Raw genomic sequence first — 18,005 nt, forward strand, 5'->3', positions numbered from 1 at the left:
AGAAAGTATATTTTTGAATTTGAAAATATTATTTAGTTTTAACTTTCATATAATAACACATATTTCAACCCATATGGAAAAACAAAAAATTTTCTGGCCAAAATATAATGTTTGTATAAAATGTATAAGTATGTATATAAAATAAGTATATTTTTGCAGTTGAAAATACAGTTAACTTAATCTTTTCAAACCTGTTGTTTACAGGTTTGTAGCATCCAATATTTTTCTTCCAATGCAAGGTGAATATAAATGCGATAAAATATATTGTTGTGAAACCCATATGGACAAAAATATTTTAAAATATAATTTTAAATATTTTAAAATATACAAACTTTCCACAAAAATATATTGGGGAAAAATAAATTTTTGTAAACAACATATTTAAAATGTATATTTCAGTACATATATTTTTTGGTCATTTTTTGTATATTTTGAAAAGTATTTAAAATAATATATCCATATGGGTTTAACAACTACTGTAGTTGTATATATAATGAATGCACACATTAAATAACAAAAATTATCTTATTTACAGAAGTCTTCAGATGAATATCTTATATTTACGTATAAAGCAATATAAACGGCTTTATATAAATTGCAAAGATTTCCAATCCTAATGAAAACTAGAATCAGATATTTTTTACATCCAGTATATTTGTTTGTAACCCAAAAACTAGTCTACAGTAACTGCTGGTGTTTATCTAAACTATGGCTGTCTGAAACCGTTCACTTTTTTTACTATTCCCTATATAGAGAATGAAATACAAGTCCACTATATGGTAAAAAAGTGACCGTAAATGAGTGAGCGATTTTTTGGACACCAACGTAAATTTGCATCCGAGAACTTTTGCTGAGATTCGTCATAAACCCTTACACCTGTGTGGCTTTATGGATTGTACTGTAAAACAGTAAATTTGACTTTCTCACGGTTTGTCACATTTATTGTATTAGTTGATAATAAAGAGAACAAAACAACTGCTTGTTATATTTATTTACTATTATGTTCATTTATTATATTTAAGAAAAATATGTTTTATATTTTAATTAAAAGGTAATAATTAATTTTTAATTTGTTTATTTTTAAAAGTAGAAAATTACTGACAACAAGAACTAACAAAAGTGTATTAAACATAAATTTGTGGTGTTTACTGTCAGTATTCTTTAGCTGATTCCAGTTACACATTCATCTCACATTATATCATGGGAAATAATTAGTGGGCAAGTGTAAAAAGTAGCGAAAAAAGGTTTCGGACACCACTACTAAATGGCAGAGGGCAAATACAGTGCACTATATAGGAGATAAGAAGCGGTTTTCGACACATCCTATATGAATACACTCTTCATTCATAACACACTGAAAAACAAATGAGATTAAAAATGACAAAGTGACACATTTATGGAAGTAGTGAATTTATTGATGTGTTCTCCACCTGTAACCACGAAACCATTTTCCACTGGATTCAGATAATTCAGTTCTAATATACGATTCTTATATTATTTGCCCCTCAAACCTACAACCGTTTCAACAATCAAGCAGGCAATGACAAGGTCCAAAACTGGAGCCATTTAGGTGCATAGTGAAAGTCACATACAGAAATACTGTCACAGGAAGAGGGGAAAATAGAAAAAAAGAGAACTTAAAAATATATATCATAACATTTCATTTAAGAACAATGCACACCACATGTTGTCCTTGATAAAAGCCAATGATCGCAACATCAACTATACAGCCATACAAAGACATTGCTAAGAAGAGGGGGGAAGAAAAACAAATTTTTTCTTTGCCTTCCATATTTGTGGACATGCACAATATCTGCCTTTGGACCCCATCTGTATGATTTGTAGTGTTTTTGCTTTTATCACAATTTGCAAGGGTCTGTCCTTGTGGGACTGATACAATAAAGTATACATAGTATAGTAGTATAATTACAGACTTTTCCTTTAATGTGTATGATCTCTTTGATTTAAGCAATGTGCGCAAAGGTTTGCCACACAATAAAACTCCCCATGGCAGGTCTGATTATGCAGCTACGCCACAGAAATGCTGTACAATTATGTGATAAATTAAGCCAAAGCTGAATGCGAAGACTTTATCCGGTCAGATTTACACTTATAAAAAGGGAGTCTGCGGACATGGCAGAAAAACATTCGGTGGAGATTTCGAGTATGAAATGTTTAAGTGTGATATGAGAGACCCCTCAACAACGACCATCTGAAAGGGCCACATCATTTCACTGGTCCATGACCAAATGATGAAAACAAATAATGTACAGTAAATATTCATTCAGAAAAGAAACAGGGCATCTCTACATCCGCTATCAGCAAAAAGATCTGACAGATTGTCACGCCGTTCTGTTTGAATCATTCATCACATCCTACACAGGTGATGGTATCACAAGTTTGAACCGGGAACATCAGTCCTTAAATCTCAAAGTGTAAACCTGTAACCCAGCCAAGATTTAAGCTCCGGAGGAAAAATGACTATGAATAAATGTACCACCTATTGTTCTATTTATGTAGATTGTGTGTTTTTAATAATTACAAAGTAAATGATTTCGTTTTCATATTTTCTGATTCACTATACATTTAAGTCGTTACAAATAACCTTCATATACAAGCAATCTATTGGGAAAAAAGTATATCCAACGGCCAGCGATAGTGTAGATAAAACTGCAGTGTCTTTAAATCGATTGTTTTGGGTTTGCTGTACCTCTAAAAACATCTAAAATAAAATCACAATGCGTTCCAATTGTAAGCATATCAAATCAATTCGCGTTCTCCTGATGTGTAACCTTAGATAAAACGTCTTTAAAAGGAAAAAACAACACAAAACTGCTCTGTGGTACGATAGTAGCATCCTTAAAAGTAGTAGCGTTATTAAACCATTGTTTTTTGATTACTTTTATGAACCGGAATATGCATTTCAAATGCATGAAATGATTTGAAGAGAGCAGTTTTATAATTGGTCAGTAGTATTTTCGCCCCTTTCCAGCTCCGCAGAACCCCAAAATGGCTAAACCTGCATCTGCTCCAGATATTTGTAGGTGGGGTTCTCATAGCCATGGTTCTGCATCTTGTTCAGGTGGCGCTCTTCTGGAGTCAGCATGGGATCGACCTGTCAAAAAAAAACAAGATTTAAAGAAGCAGTGAATCAAGGAATCAATTTTGTGTTATATATGAGGCCATCGTACTTGAACGAACATCTTGTAATGGGGCATACGCACCAAACGTGAGTTCAACGATTTGCGCAAGTAGATTACATAAATAGTCAATGCAAAGATGCAATCAGATGCATCCTCGCGCAGGGCGTTGCGAATTATGCGAATTTGGTGGCGCGATTGCTGTGAAAACCTGCGCTATTCGTCTTAAACGTGCCTTTAAAAATTTGCATGACACAAAGTTAAATCCCACGAGTAATCTAGAGCGAGCAACGCGATGCTACGCGTTTGGTGTGTACGTAGCATAAAGGTGGTCGCACACCGGACGTGCAGGTCAGCACAGCATTGCGTCGAGTCACGTCTAGGACAACTCGGAGGTATCGTAAACCGGAAGTGCACATTAAATAGCGCGAGCTTTGTCAGAGCCGATGGTGTAGTGTGCAGTGCTCCGACATTCTGCTTTTGCACTTTCGGCGACCCGAGTTCGATTCCCAGCTCGTGGTCATTTGCCGATCCCATACCCTCTCTCCTTCCTTTACTTCCTGTCCTCTTCTCTATAACCGTTTAAATAAAGGCAAAAACAAACAAAAAAATAAATAGCACGAATAGCTTCGTCAGATAGCATCTACTTCAAAATGCAAAATATACGTTAGCAGCCAATGTTAATTTGGGACAAATATGATGTTATTTAATGTTAAACTATGTGAGTGGCGATTTTTTTATAACGGCTTTATAAAAATATTAACTGTTATTGACACCAAGCCCAGAAAACACCAGGTTCTGGAAAGTACCTAGTTATTATGACGTAGTAGTCGATTTTTAAACACCGCATCCACTTAACGTCTACTTTGATAGCCCCGCACATTCATTCGCACTTTATATTAACTGTTGTTTTATTTGTCCACCTAACTACTAGGCCAACTTTACTACATACTTCAATGCTTTGTTTAAATCTACAATCTTATTTACCTAAAGTAAGCAAGCAGACGTATGACACGAAAAACATTTCAATTAAAATTGCACCACTACTTTCATAAATGAATTCGAACATTGAACGCAGCTGTCAGAGCTCAGATGAGGAGTGACACCTATTATTTAGCTGTGATGTGTACACAGCCATTGTGATTGATGCCAAAGAAACTTTTCTTTAAATCTGCTCGTCCTTGGGTGCCCCCAACACAAGCCTCATATCATCCTTCACTGAGATTAAGAGAGTACTTTTGCGCAGTTATCTTCAAGGCTGCATTGAAAACAATAAGAGTGAAAATGATTAAACGGCAAGCGTGACCGACGCCTCACCTCCACAATGCCGTGACTGATGGTGCCATACTGCCTCTTCCTCAGCAGCACAAGACTGATCACAATCACCGTCGCTATGGCCACCGCAATCACCAGCAAGCCAATCAGAGCGCTGCTCCCGAAGCTGAAGTCATCCACCAGGGGGCGGAACGTATCCTGCTCCGATCCGCGGCTGAACAGTGGGGGAACGACAAAATGTGAGCACTCTTGAGCACAAACAGATAAACGTGATTAACGAACAGATCTCACAGTGTGTTTAACGTTGACAGCATTGGGAACTAAAACTGTAACTTCTGGACAGTAAAATAGTGTTGCCATGGCTACATAATGTGCTGTAACTGGTACCAAAAGAGAACCGACTGAATTATTTACAGCCAGAGAGACGAAGAGCAAAGATAAAAGCGACGGTGAGAGATTGAGAAAATCCTGGCAGTACAGTTTTTACTTCCAATCGTTTTAAGTACTCAGACATGTGAGATCTTGAATGAACATAAGGAATGTTTGCCGCATAAATCCCATGTGAAGTTCTTCCAGTTCTTTAAGCAAGTCTATACGCTGAACGCAATGCATTTCTGGCAGAAAAACAGCCTCTTTTATAGGTACAGAAATAGTTTAACTAAAAATTAGACTTTAGACACTCTATATACGGTATATAAATAGCATACATTACAAATTTGCTCTCAATTCATTCCAATCTCCTATATAAATTATTGGGAATGCTTTCAAATTCCTAACATTAAAGGGAAATTTCACCTAAAAATGGGTCATCATTTACTCTCCCTTATGTTGTTAAAAAAGCTGTATAAGTTTCTTTGTTCTGCTCAACACAAAGGAAGATGTTTGTAAGGAAACAGGAGCACCACCGACTTTCATAGTAGGAAAAATGCTATGCAAGTCAATGGTGCTCCAAAACTGCTTGGTTACAAACATTCACTAAAAATATCTTTATTTGTGATCAACAGGACAAAGACACTTAAACAGGTTTAAAACAACACGAGGGTAAGTAAATGATGACAGAATTTTCATTTTGGGGTGAACTATCCCTTTAACATTCTGACCACAAAACACTTTAATTGAGATTGACATAAATAAATAAATAAGCGACTGATGTATGGTTTGTTTGAATAGGACAATTTTTGTCCTACGCAACATATGAAGAGTTTGGTTCCAAAATGCGATAAACGCCATTAAAAAAAAAAAATAGTTATCGCAAAATCAGTATTGTATCAGGTCAGTATTTAAAAGTAAATTCTTAATTTTACGCAAAATCCAATATCCGCCGTATTATTCGGTCATATTTTCTTTCTTTTTTCCCCAAAAACGCGATTAACAGCAGTCTTCCTTCTCTGCAGAATGCAATAAATTCCACTTAACCAATCACAGCGCGTGCTTTGAATACAACGAATCCTAGTTTTCCTCATCTACTTTGTACTTCGTGATCAACAAACAAACAAAAACAAAATAATACATTTCATGGCATTGCTAAACCGGTGGTGGTTTTCTGTGACGAGGAAAAACGTAAGCCATCAAAATCGAATAATTTACGTGAGAGGCACTCGGGCGAAGGAAAATGCCGGCTGTTGCTTGTTATCAGACGACAGCATCAAGCTTCTGTCATGCTAACACATTGACCCCATGGTATGTTATAAAAACTTTCCATTATTTTACTCAAAGTCAACTAAAATTGAGCAGCACAAAAAAATTTTACAGCTAATCGCTTTCAAAAAGGTTAAACGACGACGTCCCATGGATGACAAGAGCAATGACAGTGTTCTTAATATGACAAAGTAAGTGTTTTGGTTAATGCCATTAATGTTTAGTTTTTAATCAGTGTATACCACTAGTCAACTAAATGAATATAACATGACAAAGATGAATGCACATTTATATATTGATTCAACAGATTTATAGTTGTCATGCATTTATTGCATTTTGCGGAAAAATAATCAGTTTTTATAATAAATCTTTGAAAACCAAATTATGGATTTGAATTTTTTATGTTATTATAACCTAAAGATGATATGTGCAAGTTCGTAACAGAAAATATTGGTTTTCATCTTGGCACTTTCTTGGTATAGAAAACACGTTTTTTGATTTATTGCATTTTGGAACCAAGTCTTCATATATTACCATTTTTTTATATATATTTACGGTAGAAAATATCTTCATGGAACATGCTCTTAACTTAATATCCTAATGATTTTTGGCTTAAAAAACAATAATTTTGACACATACAATGTATGGTTGGCTAGTATTACAAATATACCTGTGCTACTTATGACTTATAGAACAACATGAAGGCAAGAACATAACTGAATATTAATGTGTGTGTGTCCTGTCGCTTTAAGACTGAAACTGAGCTCTTAAGCTAAATGAATGCATTTGTGAAGTACTAAATGGACTAATGAGGGTTCTAACTGGCCATCTTAACACACAAACGTTTAGTGCTCACTTCCATTTGTGTGGAGCCTAATGATGATGATAATGAACGATGAACCGTATCCACCGGACATGCTCATGCACTCGCGTTTAAAACATGCACATATGCTGTGGAAGCCTGTTGATAACTATAGAGTAAGAGAACTGATCTACTGTAATCCCCATTAACCATTTAAACACCCTGTGGACTGCAGTGGCAGGTATTGGCCACAGGAGGGCGCTGTACTTACCAGTGGATCAACACCATTCAAAATCACTTCCTTAACATCCAGAGTTTCATCAATTACCTGTCAACACAGACAGGGCAGTCTTAGTTACTATACTTCCCTTAAACTAAAAAGTGTGTGTGTGTGCGCGTGCATGCAGGATTGAAGTGTTTTGATTTCATAAAATGCTTGACCTTCATTTTCTGCTTTTGCTATAAAATTCTTTATGAAGTATTTTAGAAAAAAAAAAACAACAGCAGCAGAGCATATTTGATCTAGTTTAAATGTGTGATACCAGTAGTGTAACAAACCTCTGATAGGTCCTGTGTTATGTTAGAGAGACTGACATGCTGAAATGCATACGAAAGCAGAATCTACAACATGCATTCCTAAAGATTACGCATTACAAGCATCCAGTTCGGCCTTTCAGGACCACACTGGCAACTGGAATGTGGCTGGGAAATATGTGGCATGCGATGAATGCTGGGATATGAATGAGATAAGACTAAATTAAACTTGATTTGCATTTCCCGCAGGAAATACCAGTGCTTGGAAGGCAGCCAAACAGTGGGAAAGTGTTTTTGTTGACTATGCATGGGAATCATCAAATAACTTGATGCTTTAATAATATAAATGTGCCTATAGTTTAAATAAATCATATAAATATTTGATTCATATATTATTTCCCTTTGCTGCATGCCACATTTACTATCTACAGTATGTTACACATTATGCTGCTCAATTTTATTTTATGAGTTATTGTGGCAACATATTATCTCTACTTTTTAATTACTTATTGTGCACATTTAGCATGCATACAAACACACTGAGCTGAAGAATAAAGTCAAAATTGCCTTGCAAGCACTGTAAATATAAATGGCACAGTGTACTATGAGATCATAAATATATGAAAGATTAAAGGTCAACTATTCTATTGTTAAGTATAAATCCAAATGTATTATGAAACTCTCTCTTTATTATGAACAATTTCCAACTGTAGTGTGCAATGATGTATTTTCTTTATTTGCATAGTTTATATTATTTCAGCATTGAGTGTCAATGTCAGCATCTGATCATAAAAATGTTTGTGGTGTGCGGGACAGGCCGGTGGTCTCACCACATTCTCGTTGATCTTTCCCTTGCTGTTGATGATTTTCTCCTCTGCTCCAATGAGACCATCAAGACTGTTCATGCCAGACCCTGCAAAGAGAACAGCCAATCAGAGACAAGATCACATGTGAGCAGCTGGAGCTTGAATATAACTTAAATGCTTACATATATATAACAATGTATTCAGTTATGAAGAGCACCTGCTATCTGCACCATTTCCTACAGTAAATTTCTAGCCTGAGTCGAACCGTGGCGAGAAACCAAAATCTGATTATTTTTATAAATCAGGCAATGTAACAGAGACTGTGACCTTCAGAAGACTGTGTCAAATCCATTATTTGTTGATATTATTGATAAAACTGTTATTAAATAAACTGGCATTACAAAATGAGTAGACTATTCCTTTAAGTACAGGTATTTAACTACTGGTTAACATTTTCATTTTTTGTGAAAATTCTCACAACAGCACAAAATGATTTATTTAACATCTAAAGATACCTGAATAAAATGAACCTAGGTTTCATAATACCACATCTGTAAAATATCATTGACTGAAAACTAAACAATGCCTTTCACCAATGCTTATTGTTTAACAGAGCAGCAGGTCACCACCACTGAAAGATTAACTTCAATATGTTCAGCAGCAGTCACAAGGTCTGGTGACAAGAGCTTACAGCTTAACCATGCACGACTGATCCGCTCGCCAACAGTACACAAGCACACAACACACACACAACCGCAGCTATACGTACAACTGGTACATATGAGATGAAATATGAGTGGTGCTATCATTTACAAACTGCGATGGGTGTGTTATGAACCAAAGCTTAATATTCAGAGATAGGAGGTTGTTAAAATTCAGTAAAAAAGTAATAGTGATAGCAGTTGCATTTTTTAACGAACATCTGCAAAGATGACTGATCACTATGCGTGCCAAGCCAGTAGATGGCGATGTTACTTGGTAAAGAAAAAACACTACATGCCTGTGCACATATGCACGGGCCCTTAAGGGGACATTCGCACACTCGTGTGAAACTACCGCGCACTCGCAGGAAACTACGGCGCTCTCGCGTGAAACTACCGCGCGCTCGCGTGAAACGTGATGTCACCTTAGGTCCTTGGTACATATGGATTTTTCTACAGAGCAAAAAATAAAAATAATCAAGATGGCAAAAGCATTGAGCAGTTTTGTCGAGACTATGGGGTAGGTTGTCCCTGGAATATAAAGCGACAACATTTTGTAGAAAGAAGCAGTAATAAACTTGGTATCTTGAGAGGCACAAACATAGTCCTGTCAACCATCATTGTTGTTTTGATACTCGCAGCACATGCCTATAGACTGAATTAACTGCAATGACGTCACCGTTATCACAGATTTGGTAGTTTAAACCAGTGGTTCTCAAACTTTTTCCGCGTGCAGCCCCCCTTGTGTACGGTGCTTTCCTTCGCGGCCCCCCTAAAGAAAATTGATGACAAAAACTGTTCTAAAATTTAACACTTTAATTAAACAAAACATATTAAGTTATACAAAGTAGTGCTGTTGGTTAGTAGCCTTATTTTTTTTTAGGTTTAATTACACAGAATTCATGATAAATGAATGTACTTTATAAAATGTCATAAAACTGGGGCCCCCCTGGCACCATCTCGCGGCCCCCCTGTGGGCCCCGGACCCCAGTTTGAGAACCACTGGTTTAAACAAAGACGACAAGGCATTGTGAATAAAGATTTGTTGTTTCAACTGCTGTAAGAAATTTTCTAAACTTAAAAGAATTTGTTAGAACTTTTTTTAGTTAACTAATATTTTTAAGCTGAATGAACTCAAAATTAAGGCAGCACAAACATCTTTTTTACAGTGTGCTACGTGTACGCAAACGGTTGAACGCACAGCCTTGCAAAGTATAGTTTATTTGACTCATACATGAACACAGATATTTGACGCATACGCATTGCATACATACCACATTTTCCTGTAGGCGCATACATGACCTACGCATACAATGTACACAGTGTTTCAAAAATCTGTTGGTGTGTGTACAGTACACTCGCACTCTCCTCATGACAAAAATTGCGCCATGCGCACTGTACGCGCACAGAAAAAAATTGACTCTACACCGGCCTTAAACAGCCCTTTATGGCGCTTTTCCAGTGCATAGTACCCCACGGTTTGTTTTGGGTCAGCTCACCTCACTTTGGCTTGGTTAGCTTTTCCATCGAGGTTAGTATCACTTCGCAGTGGGAGGGATTATAGGCGTGTCGTTATATTTGCGCTGCCTGCTGCTGTATCATACAAGTGAGTGTTGTTGTACATTCTCATACATTCATCTATTTCTCAGTCCGCCACAAAATCAAAATTGACCACCACAAGGATGTTTGCACATCGTGTTTATCACTACATCTGTATCACATGACAGTTTCGGTACAAACACCGGTGTCGTCGTCAGTCGACGCGCTCCGCTGAGCCTCATTTAAGTTGCATCAACACATATAATGCGCACGTGCGTTGCGAATGTGCCGCTACAAACTGCAAGTCTGGAAAAAAATCTGGTAGGGTGTTCCTGTTTTTTAACCTGTGGTTGTTTTCATCGCTACAAGGGAGTTTGGGAACTTATAGCAGAGCACAGAAGACAACAGGTTAGCGCAAGATAACACTAAGGTAAAGCTAATCTTTTACATTAGAGCGATGACGCTGGTAGTGACAAATCTCTCAGACCAATCACTGATTTACAGTGTTTTCGCGTCATGTTTGGTATCAGCTCGGATCGCTTGGAACCCCAACCGAGGTGGTACTAAAAAAAGTATTGGTACCACGTACTGCACCCAATGGAAAAGCTCCCAAAGTAAGCTGACCCGACCCAAACTAAACCAAATCGTGCGGTACTATGCAATGGAAAAGCGCCATTAGTAGGCTATACAACTAATAGGCCAAGAGCAGGTTCTTCGTTATATTCATAAAGGTTGGGATCACAAGGTTAGACAGTAAACAGGTTGATGTCAAACAGGGCAGTCGGAAAAAGATGTATTGTGCACTCCTGCAACAGGACGGCTAAAATCTACGAGCTCTCTCATGAGGAGTGCAAGATAACAGAAGAGAAATGAGACGAGAGGAGGCCGAATAATTACCAAACCTCGTAGACAAATGAACCCTAAGGAGCTGTCGACAGGGAGCCGGCCCTGAATGTATCTACACTGGTGGGTTATTTGTCTTTTTGATACTAGGAGGTAGCAAGGAAGCTTAACTGCTTTACTGCACAGCACATGTTCATGGGACTCGTTCGGAGATCTAAACAACTAATTTAGCTTAACAAGCTGCCTGGACTTTTCATTAAGCAAATCTTTAAAGGATGGGATGTTTGGTCCTTCCATCTAAGGGAGTTACTGAGGGAGGAAAAAACAAGATGACCGATGGGGATAGAGAGACAGATGGTGCGAAAACATGAGGGTTGGAATGCAAGGACAGATGGTAGAAGATGTATACGAGTAGGGCTGGGTAAAACATTTTTTTAAATGATATTGGACAACCAATAAAAAATATAAACAGATTGCTGTATTAAGTGTGATTTGCATTTAAATAATCCCATATTGATTCTTTAAATACCCCAATTGATCTTTTAAACTATGCCTATTTTTTAGTGAACGCTCCCCTTAAGAGAAAATGCTTCGTGCCATTGAAGTGTTTTTACAGCAATCCATACATCTGCTATTATCCACTAGGTGGCGTTCCTACCCAACTTATAAAACACTGAAGCATCCACTGATCCATAAACAGTAAAAACACTGTGTATGTTTTGATCTTCGTTTTGAATCCGATCTTTAACAAAAGTCCTTTAAAAATGATCTGACCATTTTGCTCAAAATTGTGTATTTTTGAAAAAACCTACTCCTATTTGAGAGGTGATAAAAAGAAAACAAATGAAGATAGGGTGAAATGTTTTTTTTTAAGCAGAGGGTCTGTTCTTTTTTATGTTTATACAGTACTGTGCAAAAGTCTTAGGGCTCCACCACCAGACTTGCTTGAGAAATTTTAATGTCCATGCATATTTATTTTTTTGTCGTTTGCAAAAATTTGAACTTTGAATCCCATCATGCAAAGTTTGTGTTTTCAGGACCCTAAAATGCCAATGTCATGTAAACGAAAAGCCAAACTGCAAAAACATTTCCGTTTACAGTTGATAATGCACTGTGGATAAAGATTTGTTGTTTCAACCGCCTTAAATTTTATAAATAAATGTAAGAAATTTTCAAAACTTAAAAAATTTCACAAGACTTTAAAAAAATATATATTTGGTGTCCCCACAGTACAGCTCAAAATACCATATAGATAATTATCCCCTTCTGACATCACAAAAGGAGCCAAATTTCAATTACCTATTTTTTCACATGCTTGCAGAAAATGATTTACCAAAACTAAGTTACTGGATTGTTCTTTTTCACGTTTTCTATGTTGATAAAAGCACTGGGGATTAAGTGTGACCTCTCTTGCAAAATTACAAATTAGGATTTAATTTCATTTAGGTTTAAGAGATCCTGCAGTGGAAGAGGAGTTTACCCTAAAAACTTGACACATCAGTTTACATTTTATGCCGTTTTTAATACTACATACAAATGTTCTGATTGTATTTTATTAAAGAGACTGAGAAACAATTATATATGATCAATATAACATTGCAAAAACAACAAATCTAATTGTGGCATGGTGGCCTAAGACTTTTGCACAGTACTGTATATTTATAAAAGTAGATTTTATGGAAGGCATTCAACTTTTGTGAAAATCATAAAAATGCTGGCGGGCAACTGGTGGGGAAGAGTTAATATATTACACAAAGACTATGTGACCCTCGACCTTTGTAATGTGAATCATTAAACAAGTGTGAGATTTTCATTTTGAGTGAAAGGGTTAGAAGTTTTTAAAACGCCCCTAATTTCAAATCCTGTGTGGTTGTATTATATCAGCATTATATGTTTACGTGCAATGGCCAAAACGTTTTTAAATAAAGTAAACCCAGAGTATATTGCTGTTTTACACTACAGCATTTGGGTATTTTATGTGTTAAGGACCTGTTGACGCTGCCATAGAAGAACCATTTTTGGCTGACTGGTTCCATAAAGAACATATAAAAAACATTTCTGTTTCATAGAAGGTCCTTTGTAGTGGATCAAGGTTCTTGGGATTATAAAAAGGTAAGAAAGAAATGACACTTTAACTAAATGGACTAAAATATTCCCAAAATAATATAAAATTAAATTTTTAGGAAATGTAGGTTTTCCCCAGCCCTATGACCAAACACAAGATATGTGAGGCTGAAGTGGTAAAATACAAAGAAACAGAGAAAAGAGATTAAGCGCAGACCCACCTTTCTTGAAGGCACGATGGGGTTCAGAGAGATCGCCTAGTGATTGCGTACAAGCAAAAGACCAAAGAAAATATTGTAACAGAAAAACAGAGAAAAACGCAGGTGAGAAAAACTAGTAGAAAGGATTATCAAGCTGTGTCTACAGAAAGAGAGAAATCCCACAGGGATGAAGTAATAAAGAAAAGCACAGGGACAAAACTGGATGTATTTCTGGACTGGCCTGTCACAACAAAAGCCCCCCTGGGCTCCCATGTCTTATTATATTGCTCTTTTCAGTATTTTCTGCCTTAATTTTGCACAATTTGTACTTTCTTTCAAGGCTTGGCAGGCCCGGGCAGGACAGGAAGAGACAGATTTTCTAAGCGCTTGGCTGCAGCGATGCGCCACCGCCCCGGGCTGCATGATTTTAGCTTAACTTCAAATGCCGATGGGCATTCAGGCAGGCTTACAAAAGAAACCTAAGGCTCAAAAGCAACATTGGGCTTTGGGGATTTATTGGGCACTTAACAATACCACCATCAAGCAAGAAATTCGCCTTATGGGCATTTAGAGAGAGAAAGGCAGTAACATGAGGAAATGTTGGACACATGCGGTTTACAAACCTGCACATAAAAAATACTTTCTATTTTAAACCTCAACAAGGTTAGGTCTTTATCAGCCTGTCAGTCACAAATATTATTATTATTAACTGTAGTAAAACCATGGTTAATTTTCATACGGGAAGACAACCTGAGGTCAGTTTTATCTATATATCGCTTTATACAATACAAACAGATACATTTAGATTCAAAACGTACCCTCAGGTTCAGGCAGGGGGCCTAGAGAGTTGACCTGGAAGGGCCGGAAGGGCTTTGCTTCAAAAGCAGGAGCCTCCACGCTCTCCTCAGAGGACACGGTGACATCAGGCTGAGACTCGGATATGGAGGACAGGAACTGGTCCATATCTGCCTTTTGATCCTGGTAAACTAACTGGAGAACTTCATCTAAATGGTGAAAGACATACAAAAACCTGGTTAAAACAGCCAATCATAGAGAGAAAGAGATGAAAGACCACAGCGGTTCCCAAAACCAAACAAATGCAGCACTTTTATGTGTCTGTACAGTCGATAGAAAATGGCCGTTCCTAAATTCCAGCTTTTCTAAACACCCAATAACAATCCTCACAGAGTCGGTCTTATAAACTACACATCTCCACACACTAGTGGTTATTTGAAATCTTGACCCAGTTCTGTCAAACTCCATGCAGCAGTCCTGTCTATACTATCCCACAGCTAATTCCACACAAATAATAAAAAAGACGAAAAGAAAACAAAAACGCATTAGTTCACAGGGGCATCTCACGAAACAGCTTGACAGTTTCCACTCGAAATGAAAAGGAGTGCAATGAAAGCTTTAGAGTACTCCAAACCACTTTGATTATTGTGAGATGTTTTCATGCGAGGAGATGAAAAAAGGTACAGGTGTATTTATCTTAGCATCAAGTGTAAGATGCAGAGATATTATTCTGTAGTTGTTTAGGGACAAATCCGAACAAAAGAATATATGACATAAAAAGACGAATGTTTGTAAATCTTTATCCGTGTTAAACAAAAGGAACCGCTTGATGTCAGCATTCAGTTTGTTTTTCTGGTGTAAAAGTTGTCGTCTTTTAATGCAGATGGCGTGACCAGTTTTGACAGACCACAGTGAATGCGAAGAGACAAAAACAGGAGTTAAACACTAATGCCGGCGCCTTCTTGCAAATTTCTATCTAGCAAAAGTGATAAGTGCTGTAGCTGCTGTCAAGCAAAATTTAAAACGTTATGGATCATTTTTAATATGAGTCGGACATGGTCCACAGAATGCTGAATTGAAAAAGAAATTGGAATAACATGAAGAAAAATTTATTGAAGTGCAATTAAAAGAAATTCATGGAGGAGAGGAATTTCGTAAGTCAGTTTTGTGACAAACCGAACTATATCATTTTGACTTATTAAGCATATTAGTTTGATAATTGGATATATTTCTCCAAACTATCTAAAGCATTTTTCCCCACAGAATACGGAAATAACACAGAAAATTGGTCCAGGATCATTAAATTTTGGTTTATTCACTCGTAAGACATGGTGGATTTTTCTTGCATCGACTTAACTCTTTACCCGCCATTAACTCGTCAATTAAGAGAAAACCCTCGGCTCCGGCAATCCGCAATACCGCTATAATCCACAACGCAACTTGTACAAGCCGGAAGCACATCCTCACGTGAAAGAGTAACCGTGGGTTCAGCCGCGTTTAAGGCATCAAATTCACGTCTACCGCGTCTAGTTTGCCGCTTGAACATTTTGAGTTTACTCGCTTCATTCACGCGTGAAAGCCGCACGTGAAATTCTAGTCATCGAGACGTTCACGCGGAATTTCGCTTCATGGGAGGGGCTTCTGCGACTCCGCTCGCTTTCTGTAATCACGTCACTACTAGAGCAAACTCCTGTTTGGTTAACGAGGCGCTTTATTTTAAGTTCAAATATTTCAACTCGCGTGTTTGTCGCGGCAACGCTCAATTTGTGGCATTTGCGCAAATTTGACACGCGAATTAGGCGAAATTGCATCTACCGAGCTAAACGCCTCATTCGCGCCACGAGGCCTCCAGAAGCGCGTCAACGCGTTTTCACATTGACTTAACATTGAAATCACTCACGCTTGATGCCTCTACCGCGGCTGGTGTGAACACAGCATAAGAACTCTGTGTACGTTTTGATCATCGCTCTGAACCTGATCTCTATCAAAATTCCTTCACAAAACTGAAATTAACTCGGCTTTTTGCTCAAAAGATGCTATTTTTGAAGAAACCTACCCATATTTGAGAGGTGATAAGGAAGGATAAAGGAAGGATGAAACTTTTTTTTGGAAAGCAGAGTCTCAGGGTCTGGTCTTTTATTTGATATATTGTATGTTTATATATTTAAAGAAGAACATTTTCTGGAAGGCATTAATATTTTGTGAAAATCATGAAAAATGCTGGCGCTGACTGGCAACTTTTTTTAAAAACGCTGGTGGGAAAAGAGTTAAGTACACATATTATAAGTGATTTCTCTCTTGAGAAAACAAGCATTTTTTGTTTGTGATTCGATCGTAAACCATTATGTTGGCAAATGATCTCAGCTTTAGTGCGAATAGTGAAAAGCTCCTTGATCTGCATTTAAAACCCTTGTGTTAAAAAGCTAAACCATAACTTATTTTTCTTGTTGCAATGACACACGCGTCCCTTACTACGATATGCCCCTTACAGCATTGTTTCTTCCTTTTATTCACACGGGACGCGCTCTGTAAATGTTATGACAATGTTCCTGAAACAATTCCGGGACATCTTTGCGTAAATTTTCAGGGATCAACGTGCTGTGTGAAAACGGGTTTAATACTGTCACAGGGTTCCCACACCTTAGTTAACTTCAAATTCAAGGACCTTTCAAGGACTTTCCAGGTCCAACACCCGGAAGTACCCAGGGGTAAGTGCGTCTGAATGTGTATATCAAATTCAACCAATGACAAGGTGACGCTGGAGCCAGGAGGTATATCGCTATCTGAAATATTGCCAAAGACGGCATTACAGGGACGCAGGAAGTATGGCAAGGAAGACGCAGCGTCTCGTTCCCTTCTCAAGGAACAAAAGTTACATACGTAACCCGAGACATTTTCATGTGTCAAACACAACTATGCAAAAAAGCATTTTGGTATGAATCAACATTCGCATACAGAAGATATAAGCATTTAAAGCGAACAGTTTAACACTCGTGCTTAAAAAGTCTAAAATTTGTATGATATTATCCTACACTACACAGGGAATAATATGGATTTTTTCCCAGAACACATGGGTGATTCTCACGAAACCATTGAAACACCACGGCACTAATGATTTTAGCTTTAAAATGTGTAATATAGTAACATTAAAAAGCATCAGAATTAACACAATAATGTGTTTCAACTTGCACAATGTGTGATTTCAACATAAGAATTTATAATTGGAAATTTTATCTCATTTTCTGCTGAAATTCTCATTACCGCAATGTGTCTGGCTGTGTTTGAACATGCGTTATGTTGTAATTTAATCAAATTAACACAAAAATATTAAGAAAAAAAATAAATGGATGTTTTGCTAGACTACTTTAGATGACAAAAAAAAATATTGACTGAATATTCATGTATAATAATAATGAAGAAAAATTAGGAAAATGATGTGTCCATGCCTGATGTTCTCATCCTCCGCAACACTTTTTGAGAACAGTTTAAGCACACATACAGAATTTTAATAAAGTTTGATTTTGAGTGACCAAGCACATGGAACAGTTACTTCAAGATGGCTACCAGGTAAGATCATTTTTTTACAGTTAATATGAAATATTGTCTTGTCAGAATGCTTAAACGACATTTTGATTATCATTACCGCAACAGATGCTTATTAAATGTTA

General features: G+C 37.1%; 1 protein-coding gene across 3 annotated transcripts in view; it reads right to left on the minus strand.

Annotated features, from left to right (window-relative positions):
- Window positions 1-1,393: 1,393 nt before the first annotated feature.
- The window catches only part of aplp2 (amyloid beta (A4) precursor-like protein 2), a 95,872-nt gene continuing 79,260 nt past the window's right edge, over window positions 1,394-18,005 (minus strand). For 2 of the 3 annotated variants that reach the window (XM_055175055.2, XM_055175049.2), the window contains 6 exons: window positions 14,361-14,546; window positions 13,564-13,599; window positions 8,220-8,302; window positions 7,127-7,183; window positions 4,458-4,634; window positions 1,394-3,115 (listed from right to left, as the gene is read on the minus strand). In XM_055175055.2, coding sequence (XP_055031030.2) covers window positions 3,014-3,115; window positions 4,458-4,634; window positions 7,127-7,183; window positions 8,220-8,302; window positions 13,564-13,599; window positions 14,361-14,546 — 641 coding nt within the window. In that variant the 3' untranslated portion in view covers window positions 1,394-3,013. The remainder of the gene's footprint in view (window positions 3,116-4,457; window positions 4,635-7,126; window positions 7,184-8,219; window positions 8,303-13,563; window positions 13,600-14,360; window positions 14,547-18,005) is intronic. The other variant, XM_055175052.2, reaches the window with a different exon arrangement.

Source organism: Misgurnus anguillicaudatus, chromosome 15 (genome assembly GCF_027580225.2).
Source record: "Misgurnus anguillicaudatus chromosome 15, ASM2758022v2, whole genome shotgun sequence".
In the NCBI taxonomy this organism is placed as follows: domain Eukaryota; kingdom Metazoa; phylum Chordata; class Actinopteri; order Cypriniformes; family Cobitidae; genus Misgurnus; species Misgurnus anguillicaudatus.